Source organism: Genypterus blacodes, unplaced genomic scaffold, assembly GCF_046128005.1.
Source record: "Genypterus blacodes isolate CSIRO-AG114 ecotype Tasmania unplaced genomic scaffold, CSIRO-AGI_Gbla_v1 ptg000278l_1, whole genome shotgun sequence".
Classification (NCBI taxonomy): domain Eukaryota; kingdom Metazoa; phylum Chordata; class Actinopteri; order Ophidiiformes; family Ophidiidae; genus Genypterus; species Genypterus blacodes.
The window spans coordinates 37,589-60,000 of NW_027467069.1; the positions used below are offsets into that span (position 1 = coordinate 37,589).

The following is a 22,412-nucleotide window of genomic DNA, read 5'->3' on the forward strand; positions in this document are numbered from 1 at the left end:
ACTCTTCTCTTTGACTTCATACAGTTTTACAGCAGCATCTGTGTAACAACAACAATCACTTACATCTGTGTTATGATTTGAGAGAGAGAGAGAGAGAGAGAGAGAGAGAGAGAGAGAGAGAGAGATGTAAAAATGTAAATTATAATATAATAAATTAAATCCCCTCTTCAAATATCATATCTGATGTTTTTTAAAGCAACATGTGACGCATGATTTACGCACAATTGAAATGAATGTCATCTGAGTCACACACACACACACACACACACACACCACACTTCCAGGTGACTCTGAGTAACTCTGTTGCACAAACTGACGCATTTTAGCGGCTGATGCTTCAATCAGTCCACAAGTTTGAACAAGACAAGAACCTTACCGCCTGCAGCTGAGTGTGTCTGTGTGTGTGTGTGTGTGTGTGTGTGCGCGCGCGCGCGCGTGTGTGTGTGTGTGTAAAGGAAGCAGAGGGGAGGAGGCTCCGCTTCGCTTTTAAGGCTTCAGCGCTCAGCGAAGCTCAACGGAGCAAAGTGAACAATGGCGGAGAATAAGATGGGCCCGAACCTGCAGGCCGGAGCCGGGATCCTCGCCAAGCGGGTCCAGAAGTCCCTGAGTCGAGCTCAGGAGAAGGTGAGAGCGACTCAGCTGCTCGGTACCGGAGCTGACGACCGGCGCGGTGACCGGGATGGAAACTTCAGTGAAGTTCTGTAGGGTGCTGGGAGGTTCTGCAGGGTCGTGTAGGGTTCGGTAAGGTTCTGTTTCGTGACGAGGGTGTTCAGGTTTCGTGTCGCAGATGTTCCGGTTGTTCTTTAAAGACGCGTGACGGCTGTCAAACATTCAATCAAAGCCGAAGAACTCCAGAAGAACCGCGGAACGGAAGACTCCACTGTTGCGTCAGCGTGGCGTCATATCACGTGACGACACGCTGAGCTGATGTGTGATGAGGGAGCAGCTGTGACACCCCGGGGTGCTGGGGACCTGGACATGCAGCAGGTCATGTGTGTGGTATGTTCTGTGACCTGTCTGCTCAGGCTACAGGTCTGTGGGTCATGTTTACACTCAGTGGGCCTGCTGTGCTGCCTCAGTCAATCTGAAGGTCCCATAGAGTGAGGTGGAAAACATCCTGCCACATTCAGATCAAAGCGGGCGTGGCTCCAGGATGAAGACCCTTCGCTCCTCTTCCTCACATGTGGACCTTCAGACGTCTCCACTCTTCTCTCTGTCCTCTCACTTTTCTTCAGGCCTTCTTACAGAACAGCTGTAACTTCTTCTCTCTCCATTCAACTAGAACCAAACATGCTTCTGGAAACATCCGTGGCAGAGCAACTGTGGCTTTATGAGACTGAGCCTGATCACACATGAGTGGGCAGAGGTGATAGAAACACCTTCAGATACTCTGAACTCACAACCATCAGGCTGCTGTTTAGTCCTGCTCAGCTAAGCTGCCACTTCCTGTCTGCACTTCCTCTTACTTGCTGAACTCACTCTCTGTGTGTGTGTGTCTCTCTATCAATCTCCCTGTCTCCCCTCTCCCTGTCTCTCTCTCTCTCTGGTGTTTCTCCAGCTGGTGTTGTTGTTGGTAGAGACGTCTCGTCCTTGGTCAGGGTCATGGTTCAGACAGACGTGTAGCAGAATTGAAGCTGATCCGTCTCGTGTTGTGGATTTTCCAGGCCTGGAGATGTTTTGGAAAATGATGAAACCTCTGAAACCTCTTGATAATGATCTGGATCCTGATGTGACATGTTGAGATATTCGTGTGGCTCCACACACTCCTGCACCGCCAGGGTTCAGCCGAGGTTCTGAGGGTTCAGTCGGGGTCATGAGGGTTAAGTCGGGGTCCTGAGGGTTAAGTCGGGGTCCTGAGGGTTCAGTCGGGGTCCTGGGGGTTCAGTCTGGGTCCTGAGGGTTCAGCCGGGGTCCTAGGGGTTCAGAGGTCTTTTAAGTCCAAACTAGGCAATTACTATTTACTTGTATGTTGTATCATTCTGGAGATATTTGGTTCACTTACCAACCTTAGGGCTTTAAGAGAGACATCACAAGCCCAGAGCTGATAGGAGAGGTCACCAGGGGGTCACTATAAGATGGAATCTAAAGTATTTCAGGGTCAAACGTCAGAGGTAAACGTCTAAGTTGATGTAGAGGAGCTTTAACACATGAGGGTCCATTTAGAGACCCCCAGACCTGCTGAGTGAACGCCGGTGTGACTCTGCTCCGTGTGAGACAATGACCTCATCACAGCTGTTTTGACTTCACTCAGGTCCTTCAGAAACTGGGGAAGACCATGGAGACGAAGGACGAGCAGTTTGAGCAGTGCTCCCAGAACCTCAACAAACAGCAGGTAGGCAGGTTTCAGCTGATTATCAATCCATCTTATTGATCGGCTTCACCTCTAAACAGTGACCTCAGTTTGAGCCTCATTACACTCAAAGCTTTCATGACATTCTTCTTCTCTGCTCTGTTTTGTCTCCATATCACAAACACTTCGACCTTCAGACTTCTTATCTGTAAGCGTCCACGTTTCTCACGAGAGCAGCAGGAAGGAAGTCTGCCCGCCAACAAGCCACGCTGCTCTCACTCGTGACGCCGCCGCCATCAGAGAATGTTGTGATTGTTTATGACTGGATGTGTAGAACGCCGTGGCCTCGCCTCTTTTAGAAGCTTAGAAACTGAAAATGTGTCTACAATCCACAGAAACTGACTGATCTTTAAAAACACACACAGTCCTAAAGGTAGTTTGTCCAAGACTGTTTAACTCTGGTCTTCTTCTTCTTCTGCACACAGACTGACGGCAGCAGGTTGCTCAAAGACGTGCGAGCGTACCATGCAGCAGTGAGAGGTGAGACTCAGGGCCTCAAACCTTCAGTTGCAGCTCTTTAGACTCTCACTCTGGGTTTCGTAAGCCTCCCCTCCTTCCTCCAGAGCATTCAGTGAATCAGGAAGTGGATTTGATCTATTCTCGGATCTTGTGCGGCCTGTTGCAATTCTGTCTGAGTTGCCGCGTTGCCTGCAGCCAAAAGCGCCGATGCAGCATTGCGTTTCTGATTCATGTGCAAGAAACGGTTGTTTCTCCTGCTGACAGCTGTTGCTGCTCCATCCTAAACTGCCGTCAGCAAAGCCGTGTTGTTCTGAGCCGTTCAGTCTGGGTGGAACAACACAAAGCCTCAGGAACAACAGGGCCACACAGGCTGAGGCTCTGAATCACTGAAGGCTTCCTTCTCCTCTGTTTCCCAAAGCGCTGCATGAGACGTCCAAGCGTCTGTCCCTGACCGTAAGAGACATCTATGAACCAGACTGGAATGGGGTAGAGGACCTTTCTGTCATTACAGAGGTATGGAATCACTCTAAGACAGATGATCAATCACTTGCATGTCTGCTTGTTCTGCTGAGCTCATTCTGGCAGTCAGTATCACATCTAATCCTTTTTTAAAGGAGCGCTGCAGTCATAAATCTGGCTTCCTTCACAATGAGGATTGTTAAGTACATCTTGATTTAGAAGCCCAAAATCAAGACCGACGACACAACACATCTGAAACTGAAGAAGCTTTGCTACAGAAGAGAGAGCAGAGAGACTGATGCTCTGTGTGACTCCAGAGGGGAAGCAGAGATCAGCTGCTTAAACGCCCTCCAGGTCCCTAAACAGAGACATGTCAGTCTGGTGGGAGGTCAGAGATCATTAGACTGAGCTGAAACACGTGGGGGGGGTTCATCATGTGGCTTTACCACTTTGCACCTGAAACACCAACACCGCCCTCTGGTGGCTTTACTGGGAAACCTGTCAGATAAAAAGGTTGATGATGCCAGCAGCAGTCCAGAGGGAAGTAAACATCTGATCAGCCTCTGGTTCAGTCAGTCAGCCCTGCTGGAGAGACGTTTGTAGGAAGGAGATACACTTGTTAGAATCGTACTGAAGTGACACTAACTTTGTCTCGTAGAGTGAAGACTTGCTGTGGAACGACTATGAGGAAAAGATGAACGACCAGATTGTCCGCACCATGGAGAACTACACCAGCCAGTTCCCCGAGGTCAAGGTAACCTGGACTGCCCTGCTCTGGACTATGTAACCCCTCTTTAACGGTGTAGCTTGTGGCTTGATTGCTCAGTACGTCTTGGTTTAGCAGACAAAAAGGGAAACTGAACCGAGAAACAGGAAAACCCAAGAACTCGTATCATAACTCTAAAGTGCGGGAAGGTGTCCACAGGGAGGGACGTTCTCTGGGCAAAGACAGTTCCTAGTTCATCCTCGATGACTCTGACGTACTTTGTTTTCAGGAGCGAGTAGCGAAACGTGGCCGCAAACTGGTGGACTATGATTCAGCACGTCACCACCTGGAGGCGCTACAGGGGGCCAAGAAAAAGGATGAAGCCAAAATAGCCAAGGTAAGAGTCTGTATGTGTGATGAAGATGATTCAGGGGGCGAGGAGAGGAAGGATGAGCTGTCACAGAGGTTGAGCTGCAGTTTGATCTGAGGCACAGGAGCCAGCAGAGATGCAGATGTTGGCTCAGACTGAGATGAACGTGTTTCCATCGTTTTCCCTCTGAACAGGCGGAGGAAGAGTTCAACAAAGCCCAGAACGTTTTTGAGGAAATAAACAAGGAGCTGAGGGAGGAGCTGCCTGTTCTCCATCAGAGGTACGGCCGCTGCACCTTCACCTTCACACGGCTCGCTGGGAAGATGAGGCAAAAATCACAGCAAGAAAGCTGTGGAAACAAACAAACATTTGATCCTCAAAAGAAAAGGAAGTTCCATGAAACAGCTGCAGGATGACCTGTGTGTTTGTGTAGCCGTATAGGTTGCTATGTGACGGTGTTCCAGAACATATCCAACCTGAGAGACGTCTTCTATAAGGAAATGAGCGTGGTAAGATGGCGGCTACCACCAACACCATAGCTTCAGCTTCAGGTGAGGAATGACTGCCAGCTGTAATGATGTGTTGGTGTTTTGTTCTGCGTTGCAGCTGAACCATGAGCTGTACAACGTGATGAAGAAGCTGGAGACCCAGCACTCAGGGAAACCTTTCATCATCAAGGGCGTGAGCAGGTGAGCCAAAGGTCACCACATTAATGCTGGGTGGAATCATCTAGCTGAGCTCCATGAGCAGGACATTAGAGTCTCTGTGGCTCTGCCAGCTGAGGCATTCATGTGTACAACATGTTTAAGCTCCACTCTCTCCATCACAGCACCAAGTCAAAGAAGAGAAAGTCCCTGGTCATCTCCAATCCCATCCCCTGCAACACCGCCTTCCCAGCCGACCACGTGTCCATCATATCCTCCGCCCAGAATGGAAAAGACGGCGTGGCCGCCTCCCCAGGGCCGCAGGCTCAAGGCGTCTCTGAGGAGACCAGTGTGCCAGAGGAGGACAGCATCAGTGTCCCATCCAAGGAGGCCAACGGGTCCGATTCAGAAGATCTCGCCTCCAGCGGCACGAACACGCCCAAGAGACAGTCTGCGTGTGACGATGACATCAGTGACGGCAGCGCAAGAAGTGACGAGCCAGAGGGGGCGGAGCCTACCACCAACCAGTCAAATGACTCGGGGATGGGAGTCCCACAGCCGGAGGTTAGGGGTCAGGAAGTGTCTGAACCTTCTGAACCGTCTGAAGCCCCACCCCCACCCGCTCCTGAGCAGGAGGACACAGGTGATGCTCCTCCAGAGGAGGTGAAGGTCAAACCCCCGCCAGTCCCGGCCCCCCGTGTCTCATTCCGCTGCACCGAACGACCTTCCCTCGTCCCTGCCCCGGCCAGAGAGGAGCAAGAGGAGGCGGAGGCAGCGGCGCTCGACCAGGAGACGGACTCCGATACCCAAGATCCACCTGGCTTCCTTTACAAGGTACATGGGCCTGCTTGGTAATCAATCAGGTTCTTGAGGTCAACCAGCCAGATTATAAAGGTCAAATGTAGACAGATGCGGGTTTTGGGTTGTTATGGCGACAGAGATGCTGATGCCCGTGTTTCTCCTCCAGGCCGTAGCCCTGCAGAGTCACACAGCGTCTGAAGACGGCCTGCTGCAGTTTGGAGAAGGAGACGCCGTCCTCGTGCTCACAGGCGCTCCTGAGGTCGGTTTGCTCCCGCGCCTCACTTTGGATTTTGACATCTGTATTCTGGACCTTTGTGTTATTTCTCTAAACAACAGTGCAGTACAGCTCATAAAACACACACACACACACACACACACACACACACACACACACACACACACACACACACACACACACACACACACACACACACACACACACACACACACTAAGTGCACCCACAAAAGCCCAAGGTAAAGCCGTGTCCATGCTCAGAGTGGCTGACGTGTTGTGTAGTGGCTGTACATGACGTGTTGTGTTGTGTAATGGCAGTGTGACTTGCCTTAATCTGCTTGTTGTTCCCAGCAGGAGGGCGTGTTGAGGGGGGTCAGGGAGGAGGACTGGAACCAGCACAGGGATCTGGATCATCACGCTGGGAACTTCCCGGAAAAACTCCTCCTGCCTGTTGCGCAAGAATGAGGCAACACTCACTCCTCACCCTGTTACACTCTCTACATTTCTGCATCCATGGAGAAGCCAGCCACTCTCTCTCACACACACACACACCTGCAGAGAGGGAGTGAGCTGGTGTGTGTGTGTGGGGCTCATAAACGTGTCCAGACGGATCACCACCCAGCCCACATGTTTCCTCCTGTGGAACAAAGCTGATTGAGCTCTACAGATGATTGTTAAAGAAGTTAGATTAGGGACAATATTTTGACTTTTTATCCATTTTTATTCTATGAAACTGTGAAACAATAAATCTTTTTATACTGATGCTCTGATGTCCCGTCTGATTCTCTTACTATTCAAGCATCTGTGTTTATATGGGCCACAGACGCTGCCTTCAGGGCCCGAGAGGTCAACATGAGGGAAGGAAACCACTGAGCAGCAGATAATACCTTCAGACTCAAGGATCAGCTTTAATGGCCCAAGAGCCAAAGATCAACCGGAGTTAGTGACGTGGAAGTATGACATCACTACGTTGGGTCGACACCACCGTTTGTTAATATATAAATATACAAATATTAACAAGTGAATTTTCATAATAATGGAATTCATCAATAACTGTTGTCATCATATTGGTTAATATAAAATATAATAATATAACATCAGCTCCAAACTCTTCACTTCACTGTCACGGCGCGCGTGCGCGCGCGTGTGTGTGTATGTGTGTGTGCAGCATGGCGGCTCCCCGGTGTGTGAGTGAGGTGAACACGTCACGGTGTTGAGGCCGGGACGCAGCATCAGAAAAGAGGCTCAGCGCTCAGGCTCAGGCTCAGCGCCCAGGCTCAGTCACGGTGGGAACATTTAGTTTGTGTTCATTAAGACATGAAACCAGCTTAAACATTAGGCTAGCTAACAGGCTAACTGCTTCCGGTCAGACTGAAGGAGGCTCAGAGTTGTTTGTTTCCAACAGACAGACAGGTAGACAGACAGACAGGGTGTCAGACTGGAACCATTCTATCAGTGAGACCGTATATAATGAGTCCATCTTTAATAAATCGTGATTCAATAATCCCACGGGGCTCCGGCAGCTAAGCTACACAGAGAGAGGCTACAGCGGCGGCACGGGGGGCTGAGCGCCGCGGTGTGGGGGCTGACGGGGGGCTGACTGGGGGCACAGCGCCGCGGCGGCTTCACCGTCACACGGAGACGACAACATGTTCAAAACGCGTGGAGGAAAGCTGCTTTAGTTTGCGTGATTAAGCTGTGACGTGTTAAACCCCACAGTACCCAGGATTCATTGCGTCTTAGCCTCAGCTCCACCGGGGATACCGGAGAGAAATGATCCTTACAGAAACAGAGTGAGCGGAGTCAGAGTGTGTGACAGACAGGTGGACCGAGGTCACCGGTCGGTACGGAATGCTCCGGTACGGCCCAGGAGCCAATCAGAGCCCCTGTGGTTCCGCTATTTGGTTTACAGTGAGGTACGGAGGCCGAGAGGACGCGTGATGTCATTGTATGATCACTTTGTAGCTTCACGTGACTGCGGGAGACGTTTGGTTTGTGTTAGATCTAAGAAAACAACTTCCAGTTCCTCTATTCCAACTGCTGCTGCTCTGCGGTACAGTGCCAGGGTCCAGACGGTATCCCCATCAGAACTGAGCTTAGATACACAGAACAATCATTAACCCTGACCAGACCCTGACCTAACCTCTGCTCCAGGGCCCTCAGGTGGCAGCAGCATGCGTCTGGGGCCAGCTGTGGTCCAGGAGTGAGGAGTTTGATTGAGAATCCACCGCCACCGCTGCCATGGGGACGACCATGAGCGAGCCGTGCATCTACGACAAGCTGTCAGAGAGCATCGACATCCTGCGCCAGTCGGGCTACCGCTACGGCATGTCTGAGAGAGAGATCGAGAAGTTCATCAAGCAGGTCCTGGAGACCAACGAGCCCAGGAGAGAACCTCCTCAGTTCCCCATCCTGAGGGCCACCATCAAGGTGGGTTTAAGGTTTACTGCTCTGTGTGTGCGGCCTGTGCAGCTCTCTCTCTCTCTCTCTCTCTCTCTCTCTCTCTCTCTCTCTCTCTCTCTCTCTCTCTCTCTCTCTCTCTCTCTCTCTCTCTCTCTCTCTCTCTCTCTCTCTCTCTCTCTCTCTCTCTCTCTCTCTCTCTCTCTCTCTCTCTCTCTCTCTCTCTCTCTCTCTCTCTCTCTCATGCTTGTGTTCTGTCTGCAGTTTGTGGTGGCAGTGGGCTTGGTGCTGGTGGTCCTGCTGGCCTTCACCTACGTCCAGAACACCCCCCAGCTGGGCCTGGTCAACCTGGGCTGTTACAACTGGTCCTCCCCCCTCAGCCACGTACGCCTGCTGTCCCTGCCCATCGCCAAGAAGTACAACCTGCAAGGTACACACACACACACACACAGAGATACCAGCTGACGGTGTTGGAGATGGTCCATAGTGGTCTCCAGTGGGACCCTCTCCTGGGCCTCAGCTGATGGTGCTTGGTGGTGGATGTGACGTCTCTCTCTGTCCTGCAGGTTTCCATGAGTGGTGGAGTGTGGGCTCTCTGAGGAAGAGTCTGGTGAACTGCTCAGGCTGTGCAGAGATCTCCTCAGTGCTGGAGGTCCCAGAGAGCCTCAGAGGGACAGTGGCCCTGCGGCGGGGCCCACAGCTGGTGCTGCTGAAGGTGGAGTCCATTCAGATTTTAGTAATAGAACCTCCAGGATCAAAACTCCACACTGTTTACAAAGCAGAAGAGCAGGAGTGAGCCTGAGCCGGACCCTGGTACAGGAACACTCTGGTCTGCCTGCTCCTGCTTCACCGCGTCCACTTTCTAATCCTCGTCCCCGTTTGTGCACGTTGGCTTTTGGCAGGGCGGTGAGTCTCTCAGCGTCCAGAGGCAGCAGCTTGAGGAGCTCTACTCAGCCCACTCAGGCTCCATGTCCATCCTGCTGGAGGACGACGACAGCGTGCAGAACCCGGCCTCCGGTCTGCCTCAAGGACCGGCTAACTTCACACTGCTCTGGTACTGTGTGTGTGTGTGTGTGTGTGTGTGTGTGTGTGAGTGTGTGAGAGAGAACTGTTGTGAAAATACGGTGCCTTTGTAGTGACAGGTTGTCATGGTGATGCTGGTGTGTTTGGTTCCCTCAGGAGGTTCCGCTCTGGGACCAGGGAGAAGGTTCTGAGGTGGCTGTTCCCAAAGGCAGAGCTCTGCCCCCTGCTGGACAGTGCTGGCACCATGCTGCAGCGCTGCCTGGTCACTCACAGCACCAACTCACAGAGCAAGGTGAGGGGAGGGGCCACCTGAGGTCTCCACGGTTACAGCCCCTGTGTGTGGTTAAGTGTGTGTCTAAGGAGCTTCACCTCTGCTTCAGGGTGTGGGGGTGCTGGGCTGGCTGGTGGTGGGGGAGGGGCTTCCCACCGTCCGTGTTCTTCCTGTGCAGCACTGTCAGAAACACTGCAGCTCCTTCAACCTCTGGCTGGCGCCTGGAGACATGGGTAAGAGCTCCTTCATCACGCCCACCTCAGAGCCGGCTCCTCCTCGCTCACACACCCTGTGACCTTCTGCTTTGACCTTTGCCCTCTCCAGTGTACGCCGATCCACGCTACTGGCAGATGGAGCTTTTCCCCGGGCGAGGCCAGAACATCATCTGTGACGGGTCGGCCTTCTAGTGCTGGAGCAGCGGAGAGCTTTGGACCGCCCAGCTGCTCTGTGGAGCTTCTCTCTTCTGTGGGCCTGGACCCAGAACCTGTCCTTCTAAAGGCTGGTTCTTCACTCACATCCTCCTGTGTGGCCTCGGTGTGCTTCTGTGCACAGGTGACCTCTGAACTCTACAGCCTGAAGTTGAGAACTGGGAGCTTGACTTAAAGCTTGACGGACCGGACAGACGTCCCCTGGACAGACAGACGTCCCCTGAGCTCAGCGGCGTCTCCTCAGGTTGCTCAGGGGGGCTGGACCCCGTCACAGAGGCGAGGGGGGGTGAAGACATCAGGGAGATTCTGTTATTGATCCTTTATTTGCTTCGTCGTGGCAGACAAAACGTTTTGTTCTCTGCATCTTTGTCAGTTTGAGGTAAAGTGACTGAATTTTACTTTCTAATTTTAATCCCCAGCTACTTTCTTTAATTTATTCTGAATGGATTTATTTATGCTATCATGTATTTACAACACAACTTTGATGGACAGCAGGGAGACAACAAACTGAAATCATTAAAACTTAAACTAGAAGATTTACCCTCAAATCGAAGTTGTGTGTGTGTGAGCGAGAGAGAGAGAGAGAGAGAGAGTGGTGGGTCGGTCGGTCCCTCAGGTCCCAGCGGGAGTCAGATCAGCCTCTGGCTCAGAGTCGCCTGGCTAATAAAGCTTTTACATCTGTGATCTTTATGTTCTGCCTCATTTCAGCTCAGTTAAAGTACTGAAGCCATATTGGAGTTGTAAAGTTCTCCTTGTTCTGCCGTCTGTGTTAAACTGTGTAAACGCTCCCACGCTGCCTGGACCCTGAAGGCAACACAGAGCTTCCAGGTCCCTCACATGAAAGGAAGAGCTTCATCGTGTCGCCATGAACCTTTATTCATCCATGGGTCTTATTCAGGTTAAACCCTCCTGCTTGTTGACATAAACAGTTACAAGCAAAGAGAACAGAAGAGTTAAAACAGTGCAAAGTGCAGAAGAGATCAAAGGTTAAAACACTGACATGATGACACTACCTGGATCCTCCCTCTTAGGACATCACCTACTCTGTCCTAGCTCTTCTGATGCTCTTGTTTTCTAATCTTTCATTTCTAATCTGTCCTCTTTTTCTCATTCATCATAGTACCTAACTTATCACTCTTCTACTCTAGTTCTAGTTCTGCTCTTAGCTGTTGGTTTAGGAAGGAAATGCGCTTCAGATTTCTTGTGACCTGAAGTTCTTTTATCTTCCTTTGTTGAACACACTTATTGTAAGTCGCTTTGGATAAAAGCATCTGCTACATGATGTAATGTAATGTGATGACATGATGTAAGTGGAGTAAAGTCGGACCAGATGGAGGCTGGACCTGTGATTGGCTGAGGGGTTTAGGCCTTCATTCATACATAAACATATATATGATGGAACATATAAGCAGCAGTGTTAGTTTCCTTACCAGTAATGTAGAAAAGGGGAATCTTAATTCTTTTAAAAGAACGTCTGAAGGTGGACGTTTGGTCAGCTAACATACCAGCAGAGACCTGGTGTCCTCCTGTGAGGACAGGAGACAGGCGGCAGGGCTGAGGGGAGGAAGCTGTCGGGGACACATTGTGTTTGCTTCCACAGTCCAAACACATGAAGGTCAAACACACCATGGACTCCAGCTCCACACGGGCCTGAGCCCCTTCACCCAGCAGACCTGAGTGTGAGCCAGGCTAACAGGGTCTACAGGGAGGAGAGGGTCAGGCGTGTATACACACGTATAAACAAAGGGACTGGTGAGGAGAGGGGACGAGCTTCTGTCGAGTGCAAACCAGGAGCTTCCTGCTACAGGAAATAATCATGTATTAATCCATCATAACATACATCGGACTCAACAGCTATAAGAGTATAAATTTAGTTTTCTTATTAAAACACCAAACAGCAGAGGAGCAGAGAGTCCAGGGCTTTGCCTGATAGTTGAAGTTGTCCTGAAGTGACAGAGTGAGCAGAGCAACACTGGAACCATGGAGCTCCTCTCCTCTCTCAGACCAAAGCAGACAGACTTCAGGCTTCATCCTGGACCAACAGCAACAGCGAGGTCTTTAACAGCGTTTAGATTGGGTTTACATGAACAGCGACTCCACTTTGTAGAGCAGCGAGGAAGAGACGTCGGTACAAAAGCTCTCATTCAGTCCTCTAACTGGAGGCCAGAGCACAGAGGAGCAGAGGCGCTGCTCGGCTCACGTCCGCCCCCCGAGCAGCGGCGAGCTCTCCCCGGCCTCGGGGTGCAGGGGGGCGGGGCAGTGCGGCCCGTCGTACAGGTGGCTGCTCTGCAGGTCGGCCTCCGCTCGCAAAGTGATTTTCTACACAGGAATGAAGCAGAAAGTTACTTCATGCAAACAAGACCAGAGGCTTTAGCTTCACCTTTACACAGCAGCTCTCAAGTTTGAATGCCTGAGAGGAAGAAGACATTCTTTCATTTAACTTCATACACTCCAGGACAGTCACAGACCAGGAAAACTACTTTTGGTCCTTGCAGATAAACAATATAACTTTACTAAGTGTGTTTCTTCTAATGGTACAAGTTTACTTGTGACTAACCTGAGTTAGACTCTTTAACTTCTTATTACATTTTCTATTCATCTCTAAGTCATGTGATTGCGTCACAGACGTTCTGTTCCGTCACATCGCCAAGATTTTCACCTTTCGTAGAGTGAATCTTCATCAAACGACAGAAGGAGAGAAGTTTACCTGGAAGTCTCTGATGTAGGTGAGGAAGAAGCTGATGAAGGAGAAGGCCAGAGACCACTCACAGATGGTGCTGATGATGTGAGCCGTGTAACCCTGGAAACACACACAAGGAGAATCAGACTCAGACTCAGACTCAGACACACACACACACACACACACACACACACACACACACCTTCTCTCCGGGGGTCCAGTGTAGTTTCTGTTCCACGTCGGTTCCAACCAGGATGCTGTACATGATGACTGATGACACAAACACTGCACAGAGGTCAAGGGTCACAACTGCTGGGTTCATGTTCAGTTTTTCACAAGACACGCAAATGAGCTCGGTGCACACAGCTCACAAGGTCAAAGGTCACGAGGGGGTCAATGCTGCATGTATGTTACTGATCCTAACTGCTGAGCCTTGTGGATTAGAGTCTGAACTCTGGACTCCCATGATTCCTCGGGCCGCCGGATGACCTCAGCTGGTGGCATATTGCATCATCCATGCTGCGGTCAGATCCTTAGAGACACGATGAAGATGCTGACCCTAACCCAGAACACGCGTGTGTTCAGGACCTGCAGGACTTAGGAGCACAAACCTCAGCTCAGCGTTTGAAGGATACTGCAGATGATGCTGACCAGCGTCCACGCTGCCACGCCGAGGCGGACCAGGAAGGTGGCCTTACTGTGGACGTGAGGCTGCATGTACATGGAGAGCAGCGTCTGGGCCAGGATGTACAGAGCGCCCACGCCAAAGGTCAGCACCGCCCCCGTCATGTGCATGAAGAACAGCGTGGTTTTCTGCACTCAAACACAAACACACAGGCGGTCACGCGGCCGCCTTACTGCAGATAGACAGACGGAGTAGGAAGCGAGCGGACGAAGGCGTCGAGTACCTGGAAGTTGGCGACCACGCACATGCCGAAGGAGCTGATCCAGCCCAGCACGAGGCCCAGCTGGTTGAGCCGGTTGAGCTTGACTTCGTCCGGGTTGGTCAGAGCCTCCACCTGCTTGTAGCGGATGTACACCGTGGCCACGCCTACAAAAGGTCCAAGCAACAACCTCATCCTCTTCATCATCATCATCATCATCACGACACAACACATTCAATCAGGGCTGACCAGTCTTTACACAAACGTCTTCTTACACTGTGGATACAAACTAGAGAGGCTCATCAGAGTTCATACCTCTGTCAGGGCCCAACAGTCCTGTAATCATGGCTCCGCCTCTCAGTGGTACAATTTGGTGATAACTGACACAAGTGGGCGTGGCTTATATGAATGTACAATGAATCCAAGGGAAGAATTCTGACTCAATGACTTCAAACGTCTAAGGCCAAAAGGTAAAAGTGGCGACAACAGCGCCACCATCAGGCCGACCTGTTCTTCCCTGGATCCTGACCAACCTGTGTATGGTTACGGTCGCCGAGGAGCGGGGGGGGGGGGGGGGGGAAACAACAATTGTTGAGGGGAGGGGCTTACGGAGGGTTGATTGATCTGGCTTTTGTTAAAGATAGAGAGACATAGAGCGTTACCCAAGAAGGCCGACACGTCCAACATGATGCCAAACACACAGCGCTCTGGAGCCATCGTCCCCGTGTCACTGCAACACACAACAAGGGCTTACACAGCATGTATGTGTGTCTGTGTGTGTGTGTGTGTGTGTGTGTGTGTGTGTGTGTGTGTGTGTGTGTGTTGCTCTGATGGAGGTCTGAAGGACAATTAAAGCATTATTGAGTGAGCTCAGGTGTGACATGTTGATTTGGATGACTTGGCCTTGGTGTTGTCGTGTGTATTGATGCTGATGCTGATCTAGATAATGATGATGATGGTGACGATGATGATGATGATGCAGATGATGAAGGCCTCGCTGACCTGATGTAGGGCACCAGTGGGTCCACATGTCTCAGCACCACGGCTGTGATGTAGGCGAAGATGAAGGACGCTGCTGTCCAGACAACCAGAGCAGCGGGCAGGATGCAGAGACCCTGCTGGAACCACCACATGACCTCTGACCTGTGTGCAGCACACACACACACACACACACACACACACACACACACACACACACACACACACACACACACACACACACACGATCATTTCTTCGCCCAGATGTTTGCTGCTACCTGAAGAAGAGTCCACTAAACTCACGAATTAAGTCAAGTCAGACTCCTTTAGGGGTCCAGCTACCGTTCAGGTGATGTGACGAGAACCTTCTGATCTGAGCGACACCGGTTCGAGTCCCAGTCCCTGCCTCACACGAGATGTACCCCGGGATCACCTACGACTAAGAAATCGTGTTTGCGGAGTTCACGTGAGGACGCCACATACACACTCAGTTTAACCCCACAGATTAGCATTAGCTGCTAAACAAACATACTGACAGAAGGGAAACACAGTAAACGGCACTAATCACTCTCCTCACGTACAGACGGCACACCGCACACACAAACACACTCGGAAACTACTGAGCCTCAACAAACAAATAAACAAAACAACAAACAAACGATTTTTTTTGTATCCCTGCTACCAAACTAGCTAGTTAGCTTCCCCGAGCAGCCGCGGAGCTCTCAGCTGGCTCTAAAGTAAAGCGACGATATTGCGGAGACGTCAGGTTCCACTTAATGAAACTCACGTTGTTTCTGGTCCCTTCTCTGAGCTCAGTCCTCTTCTGCTCGCTAACAGCAGCGCACATTCATTAATGAAGACAAACTTAACTTTGATTCCGGGTTCAGACACAATGACGACTTCGGCGCGCGCGTGTGGCTAAAGTCCATTTATATTAAACTTCTCAAAGTTCTCGTTCCGCTTTTCGTATCTCGCTGTTGTTTAGAATGAACGGCGCATGCGCAGCTCCGTCAGCACGGGTTGTGTTAGGGTTTGTTCGCCCTGTTCAGAGCCTCTCAGACTGCAACGTGTCTGAAAACACGTTCATTCAACATTTACGCGACTTTACTTCATTAGATGTTGTATTTAACCTTCCGTGAATGTGTGTGGCTGTGTCACAACGACATGAAACGTATACTAAGAACATTACTACATTATAATCCGCAGTCAAAATGGAGGAAGACAGAAGACCCACGACTCCGACATACCAGAGGGGACGAACTCCTATGGACAAGTTTAAATACATAAGTACAAATATACAGACATATTAGCAGAACAATCTAAACTTTAAAGGATTCTTGAAAATATAAATAAATCAGAGCTGCTGCGTTTGTTTCCTGAGAAAAAGAGGAAAAGCTCTTGGAAACACAGACAGAAAGCCTCATTACATCATCACACAGTTCAGAGTGAATCCAGGAGATACGATTGGGGGGTTAAGAACGAATGACGAATTCATTTGCAAAAACAGATAAATTATGTTTAATATTTTGCATTGAAATATGAGCACATGGATCCAAACGGGTCGGTTCAGACCTGGAAGTGAACAAATGTCTCCAGAATGATACAAATGAGTGAGTTTAGAGGGAAAAGAGCTAAAAACCAGAAAACTCTGTAAAATGTGCGTTTAACCTAAAGAAGCTGTGTACGAACGGAACCAAGAGTGTGTGTGTGTGTGTGAGGACAAACACCTCCACACTTCATATATGCATCAGCTCAAAGTAAGGTTATGCAAATATTGCAAAAGTATAATAATATAAGCAGAAGGAAGAATAATAAAGAAATAAAAGATAATTCACATCCTATATGTTTTCTTGCATGTTACATTAAGTTTTACAATAAACCTTTGCTTTTTTTAATCCACATTTCTAATAGCACCGATACTTGTCTGACCCCTCCCCCCTGCTGTCGCTCAGAGCCTGGGGGTCAGAGCCCAGGGGGGTCACTGTTCGGTTGGCGCAGGATAAATGTTTATTAGGGCAGTGGATGACACCGGCATTAACTCACTTCTGCTCCCATTAAAGCAACAATTTTAGCGGTAATACTCCAGTATCTTAATATATATTATTTGTCCTCACATTCAGTTGTCAGAAGTACTTACACACACACGCACACACACGCACACACACACACCCAGCGCCTCTTGAACAGTGGGCGGCGGGGGGGAGGGGGGACGAGCGGCGCCACGCAGGAGCAGAGTCAGTGACGGCGCCGCACAGCCTCAGTGAAGTGCAGCGGCGGCCGCAGGCTTGATTTTGAAGACGAAGATGTGAAGGTGGCAGGCGATCTGGTTACAAACACTGACGCAGTAACGCACCAAGTCGAAGAAGGAAATCACCTGCAAGACAAATGAATCATGAATCAGATAAGTTCCATGATTCATGTTGTATCTCCCTGCCCGTCTGTGTGTGATGATGTCATTGTGTGATGATGCATTCACTGACCAGAGCGATCCACAGCACCAGGTACTCATCAATGAAACTATTGAAATATTGATCCAGAAACAGAAGTCCTGGTCCCAGGAATGCTAAGTCATGGAGATGCATCTCACTTTTTGTCATATGTGCTACCTATGAAACACACACACACACACACACACACACACACACACACACACACACACACACACACACACACACACACACACACACACACACACACACACACACACACACACACACACACACACACACACACACACACACACACACACACACACACACACACACACACACACACACACAGTTAAAACAGCTGTGGAGATGTAGGAAGTAACTCCATATTAAATGAGTCAATAAAGCTTCCATTCTCTTATTTCTTTAACAGCAAGTTTGACTTACAACTAATTTGTTGGTGATTTTGGCCGAGACGCAGCCAAAGGCCAGGATGTAGAGACACGGGTGCTTCTCAAAGAGCTGCACCGCCGACTTCTTATAGATCATCATGGCCAAGATGATCACTGAGCCGATGTGCAGCACTGGAGACAGAACGCTGGTGCCCTGAGAGGAGGAGGAGGAGGAGGAGGAGGAGGAGGAGGAGGAGGAGGAGGACAGAGAGCTGAAGGGACTGTGTTATACAGCAGAGGAGCACAGAGTGAGTATGTGTGAGCGTGTGTGAGCGTGTGTGAGCGTGTGAGTGTGAGTGTGAGTGTGAGTGTGTGTGTGTGTGTGTGTGTGTGTGTACCCCAGTACCATTTGAAGACTTTGAGAGTGTGCAGCTTGTGTATTTGTGTATTTAGAGTTTTCTAATACTCAGCTCGTCACAAAGGTACAGATTGAAATTCAAATTGACAAACAGAAAACAGAAAGCATCAGATTTGTGGGATTAGATGAGAAGGTGTGAGGAGAGGAGGAGGAGGAGGAGTTAGGAGGCGTGAGTGTTCCTCTCCTGAGCCTGGTCACATGGTCTCAGACTCACTGCTATCGTGGAGCCGTTCTTTCCCACGCCGCCCGTGAAGATGACTCTGAAGTAGTTGGTGCAGGAGAAGATGGCACCGAGGAACGTGAAGATAGCAGGAATCATCTTCATCTGGATGTTCAGGACAGGAATCTGAAAGGTCACAAACATTTAGTGGCCATGAGACGACTGATCTCCTTCATGAGCTCCTTCATCTGAGTCAGGACTTCCTTTACCAGAGACTGCCAGAAGGCAGAACCGCCCACCGCCGCCAGCAAATACATGATGATGATGAAGATCTGCACCTCCGTCACATCGATGCTGAGAGAGGGAGACAGACACACACACACTTCCTCACACACACACACTTATGATTCTATAGGAGACAGATCTCCTGCCGTGCCTCCAGATGTTATGGAGCTGTTCAGACGTCACTCACATGCCGAAGCGCAGGGTTCCTGACACATACGTCTGCCAGTGGGCGCAGTAGAACATGAACATTCCAGCGAAGCAGCAGAAGAACATCCAGTCTGGGTTTGTGCCCAGCTGCACGGCGATGCTGGTGCCCAACACCACAAATACTGCAGGAGAAGAGGAGAGGAGGAGAAGATGTAAACACAGAAGAGCCGCTGCCGCCGCCACCACGCCCCAACGCAACACAGACGCCCCCTCCCGTCCTCCTCACCTGTTGAGAGGGAGTCACAGCCGTGGTCAAACAGCTCCCCCAGTGGAGAGCTGCTGTTGGTGCGCCTGGCCTGCTTCCCGTCGATGGCGTCCAAAGACTGGTAGATAAACAAACCAACTGCACACAGGAGGTACGCCCAGAGAGGAGCCTGGAACACACACACACACACCCACAGACACACACACTCAGTACCTTCCATGGCTGCTGGGATGATGTGTGTGTCTGCGGTGACCTCTGACCTGCTCGGTGGCAGTGGGGCAGTAGTAGACCAGCACCAGCGTGGTGAAGATGTTGGTTGCCAGGCCGATGATGGTGATGAGGTTGGGGGCGATCCATGAGGGGACCTGAGCCACTAACCACTCCCAGTAACGCTGCATGAGAGGCTCCAGCAGAGAGCGACCTGCACTGCTGTACCTGCAGGAGGAGGAGGAGGAGATGATGAAGACTACATTCCTGTGATTCCTTTGCAGACGTTTCCGCATCATTTGTCCGTTTAGCTTTGAGTTAAGCTTCCACCTACAGAGAGGAAGAGGACAGAGCTCTTACACCTTCAGCCCCTTTCACACCTGGATGCTCTCGTGTTCTCCTGATGGCGTTGGTTTCACGCTGCTCTGAACACCGAGCACCAGACCGCCACGCCTTCATTCACACAGACGTCAGCTGATCTGATCTCTGACAGCACTCACATTCATTTTGAATTCATTTCCCCAAATGTTTCCTCAACAGAACCTCCATCTGCTCCTGAGGAACCCTGAGCTGAAGCAGCAGGAGGTGCAGGCACAGATGGAGGTAGAGGCACAGATGGAGCAGTTACCTGTGCTCCTCCAGCCTCTTGAGCTGGTGTCGGGACAGAGGGGGGGAGGGCAGCTCGATCAGCCTGCGCAGCACTCCGGGGGCCAGCCAGCAGGCGGCCTCCATGCCGATGCCCTGCCCGGGGTCCCGGTCTCTGCTCAGGCCTCGGCGTGAACGCAGGCCCCCCTGCTGCTGCTGCCCTGCCGCGCTCATGGACCCCCGCTGCTCTCCCTCAGGGCTCTGGTTATGCCTCTGCCACCCTTTAGCCTGTCGGTCGGGCTGGATGGAGCTCGGAACGCCTGAGGAAGAGAAACAAATGTCAGTGGGACCGTGGGAACCTCATCAGGCTTCAGTCCGGAGCCTCACACAGCCAGAACACGCCAGGGTCTCAACCTGTGGAGCAGCAGATGTTCCTCTACTCCTCTGGTGCCTGACACAAGCTGGAGGAGCTCCAGCTCTCTGAACACACACAAACACACACACGACTGAGGGCTGGAGCTTTGCAACAAATGTAAACAAATGACAAGAAACAAACATTAGAGGGCTCCAAACCTCACAGAGCCGCTGACAGGTGAGGAACCAAAGGCCTGGAGGACACACACACACACACACACACACACACACACACACACACACACACACACACACACACACACACACACACACACCTTCTTCTCTTAACTCAGTTGTGTTGCCATGTGACGCTGTGTGACCGGTGGCTCATATCTGTGTGTGTGTGTGTGTGTGTGTGTGTGTGGTGTTCTGATCACAGAAACAGCTGATTGGCCCTGATGATGAGGTGGCTCCTATGACATCACAGTGAGGTCCAGAGGCTGTGTGTGAGGCGGAGCGAGCACAGAGGCCGTTTGTTAGATGGTTATCTGTGATGGATCCATACAAAGACTGGGTTTTAAATCAGGACAGAAACGGACCGGAGCAGCGGAGCGTTAACGGGCCGGCGCCGGCCTGCGGGCTGCTCTGTGGTAACTGAGGACAAAGACCAGTAGAGTTCTGATCCAGCAGACGGCATGCAGCACATTAACACAGCCCCCGTCACACACACATCAGTGTTTACAGTCAGGCTCAGTCTCACACAGGCACAGAGTTTCCTCTTCAGAGGTCCAGGTGAGTCCAGATTGGTTCTGAACATTACAAAGTGTCCCTGTTCTTCTTCAACAAGATTAAATAAAGAATCCAAACACACACACACACACACACACACTTTGGGAATCAAAACAAACTGTTGTCATGACACAAAAGTCTGTCAATCTACTGGCATCCAATTGAAGTGTTGCTTGATTCTCAAAATAATTACAAAAACTCATGACATAGAATGACCCCAGAGCCCGGGCCGTGACCCCAGAGCCCGGGCCGTGACCCCAGAGCCCGGGCCGTGACCCCCAGCCGTTTCCGGAGTGTGTGTAGTCTCGGTGCCGGTGCCGCTCCAAGGTCCATAGCCTCACTCTGGGTCGTTTAAAGTCTAAACTCTGCAGGATTCTAACCGGAGCCTTCACGTCACTAAGCTGTCACTCTGCCCAAACAAGCTCACATTCGCACTGAGACGACACCATGGTTACCGCCGGAGCGAGTCAGAAAGGTGAAGATGAAGATGAAGATGATGGTGTAGTCGTTTAGTTGACTAACTCAGCCTCGCATCGCAGCTAGCAAACAATCACAGCTCCTGGTTAGCTTCCGCTGCTATCCGCTAACGGCAGAGTGGCCGCTGCTGGTGTTCGCTGTTAGCCTAGCCTAGCCTAGCCTAGCCTAGCCTAGGCTCTGTCACTTCCTCCTGCTCTCCGCTCCACTCTGACGTGTGACGCCGCCTCGTCTCTCGTTTCACGCGGACACAGTTCGGCGGTGACTCCCGGTAGCTCGAGCTAACGCGCTTGTTTCCCGGTGAACGCACTGACCTGGCCGGTGGAGAGTTGTCGCTCCGCGGGCAGACCCAGCTGAGCGGGGCGAGGGTCCCTCTGTCTGCGCTGAGGGTCTGCAGGCTGCAGGAGGGGACAGCGCCTGGGTCACTGAAGAACACACATCGGGACGGCTAGCCACCTTCCTCTTCCACCTTCTTCTTCTTTTTTTCTCTCCTTCTTCCTCCTCCTCCTCGTCTTCTTCTTCTTCGTCTTCCTCTGCTTCTTGTTACATCACCGCCATCTTGTGGCCGTACTGCCACATCGTCGTTCTTCCGTGTTAGTCACATTATTGTGTTTTAAAGTGCGGTTAGAACTAAATACATATTTACATATCTCAATAGATATTTGTTGGCATTAAATATAATATTATACATATATCCCATCAGTTTGAGGGGCAAAGGCCCGTCAGCCTGGAATCTGAAGTTGAGGTCTTAATGAATAAATCACAGAATATGAATTTTGAAACAAGGAGCAGATCTGAACTGTGACCTCATTTAAACATCATCCAGATGATCTAAACACACATTGGGCCTCCAAAATCATGACCTGCTGAAGCTCTACTTCTCTCAGACGGCTTTGTTTTATTTTTAACATCATGAATGAGTGACGGTGTCAAAGCGAGGCGACGTTCCATACAGGAGGAAGACTCCTCGTACTCCCGGTCACATCAGCTGTGGAGCTGCACAGGCCTAAGACAACAAGCAGGCTCCTGTGAGTGAGGCCACGCTGACCTTTGACCCTCATAGGCGACATGTTGAGACGTGAGGCGTTTGTGACGGCTCATACAGACTTTAGCAGTAAAACGTTTCTACCTTTTGTAAAATGAAACGTGGTGCAGAGAGCAGATGTGTACATCAATGACATCACACACATGGCTCACACATCAGTCACATGTGTACAGA

At 50.8% G+C, this 22,412-nt stretch overlaps 4 protein-coding genes across 6 annotated transcripts; 2 read left to right on the top strand and 2 right to left on the bottom strand.

Moving 5' to 3' along the window:
- The first annotated feature begins 446 nt into the window (after window positions 1-446).
- Window positions 447-6,787, top strand: bin2b (bridging integrator 2b). 3 transcript variants are annotated; one of them, XM_076171994.1, is made up of 12 exons: window positions 447-624; window positions 2,252-2,332; window positions 2,776-2,830; window positions 3,228-3,322; window positions 3,927-4,022; window positions 4,264-4,371; window positions 4,539-4,624; window positions 4,778-4,853; window positions 4,951-5,033; window positions 5,174-5,822; window positions 5,956-6,048; window positions 6,376-6,787. In XM_076171994.1, exons 1-12 carry the CDS (start codon window positions 532-534, stop codon window positions 6,487-6,489), a joined length of 1,629 nt encoding a protein of 542 aa, XP_076028109.1. In that variant the 5' UTR covers window positions 447-531; the 3' UTR covers window positions 6,490-6,787. The 3 variants fall into 3 exon arrangements, with proteins under 3 accessions (XP_076028109.1, XP_076028111.1, XP_076028112.1); XM_076171996.1 differs by having other exon boundaries at window positions 448-624; window positions 6,379-6,787; XM_076171997.1 differs by lacking the exon at window positions 447-624 and adding an exon at window positions 680-1,729.
- Window positions 6,788-7,156: 369 nt separating this feature from the next.
- Window positions 7,157-10,830, top strand: cunh6orf89 (chromosome unknown C6orf89 homolog). Its single transcript, XM_076172010.1, has 8 exons — window positions 7,157-7,310; window positions 8,179-8,454; window positions 8,689-8,854; window positions 8,991-9,139; window positions 9,327-9,478; window positions 9,604-9,739; window positions 9,828-9,951; window positions 10,043-10,830. Exons 2-8 carry the CDS (start codon window positions 8,266-8,268, stop codon window positions 10,123-10,125), a joined length of 999 nt encoding a protein of 332 aa, XP_076028125.1. The 5' UTR covers window positions 7,157-7,310; window positions 8,179-8,265; the 3' UTR covers window positions 10,126-10,830.
- Window positions 10,831-11,006: 176 nt separating this feature from the next.
- dram2b (DNA-damage regulated autophagy modulator 2b) lies at window positions 11,007-15,681 on the bottom strand. Its single transcript, XM_076172014.1, has 8 exons — window positions 15,476-15,681; window positions 14,713-14,853; window positions 14,373-14,440; window positions 13,735-13,877; window positions 13,462-13,639; window positions 13,029-13,111; window positions 12,854-12,946; window positions 11,007-12,465 (listed from the first exon to the last, which is right to left on the bottom strand). Exons 2-8 carry the CDS (start codon window positions 14,841-14,843, stop codon window positions 12,343-12,345), a joined length of 819 nt encoding a protein of 272 aa, XP_076028129.1. The 5' UTR covers window positions 14,844-14,853; window positions 15,476-15,681; the 3' UTR covers window positions 11,007-12,342.
- A 497-nt stretch (window positions 15,682-16,178) lies between these two features.
- Window positions 16,179-21,722, bottom strand: cept1b (choline/ethanolamine phosphotransferase 1b). Its single transcript, XM_076172000.1, has 10 exons — window positions 21,508-21,722; window positions 19,620-19,896; window positions 19,045-19,219; window positions 18,806-18,953; window positions 18,560-18,701; window positions 18,357-18,441; window positions 18,142-18,273; window positions 17,565-17,723; window positions 17,169-17,294; window positions 16,179-17,062 (listed from the first exon to the last, which is right to left on the bottom strand). Exons 2-10 carry the CDS (start codon window positions 19,808-19,810, stop codon window positions 16,946-16,948), a joined length of 1,275 nt encoding a protein of 424 aa, XP_076028115.1. The 5' UTR covers window positions 19,811-19,896; window positions 21,508-21,722; the 3' UTR covers window positions 16,179-16,945.
- Window positions 21,723-22,412: the final 690 nt, after the last annotated feature.

Coding starts and splice junctions, on each gene's coding strand:
- bin2b (XM_076171994.1), top strand. CDS start 532: ATGGCGGAGAATAAGATGGGCCCGAACCTGCAGGCCGGAGCCGGGATC. Junction 2,831..3,227: donor GTACCATGCAGCAGTGAGAG/GTGAGACTCAGG, acceptor TGTTTCCCAAAG/CGCTGCATGAGACGTCCAAG. Junction 4,023..4,263: donor GCCAGTTCCCCGAGGTCAAG/GTAACCTGGACT, acceptor CTTTGTTTTCAG/GAGCGAGTAGCGAAACGTGG.
- cunh6orf89 (XM_076172010.1), top strand. CDS start 8,266: ATGGGGACGACCATGAGCGAGCCGTGCATCTACGACAAGCTGTCAGAG. Junction 9,140..9,326: donor CACAGCTGGTGCTGCTGAAG/GTGGAGTCCATT, acceptor GGCTTTTGGCAG/GGCGGTGAGTCTCTCAGCGT. Junction 9,740..9,827: donor GCACCAACTCACAGAGCAAG/GTGAGGGGAGGG, acceptor CCTCTGCTTCAG/GGTGTGGGGGTGCTGGGCTG.
- dram2b (XM_076172014.1), bottom strand. CDS start 14,843: ATGTGGTGGTTCCAGCAGGGTCTCTGCATCCTGCCCGCTGCTCTGGTT. Junction 13,878..14,372: donor GGACGTGTCGGCCTTCTTGG/GTAACGCTCTAT, acceptor GACCTTTTGTAG/GCGTGGCCACGGTGTACATC. Junction 13,640..13,734: donor GCGTGGTCGCCAACTTCCAG/GTACTCGACGCC, acceptor GTTTGAGTGCAG/AAAACCACGCTGTTCTTCAT.
- cept1b (XM_076172000.1), bottom strand. CDS start 19,810: ATGAGCGCGGCAGGGCAGCAGCAGCAGGGGGGCCTGCGTTCACGCCGA. Junction 18,274..18,356: donor CTGCCTTCTGGCAGTCTCTG/GTAAAGGAAGTC, acceptor GTGACCTTTCAG/ATTCCTGTCCTGAACATCCA. Junction 17,724..18,141: donor AGAACGGCTCCACGATAGCA/GTGAGTCTGAGA, acceptor TCCTCCTCTCAG/GGCACCAGCGTTCTGTCTCC.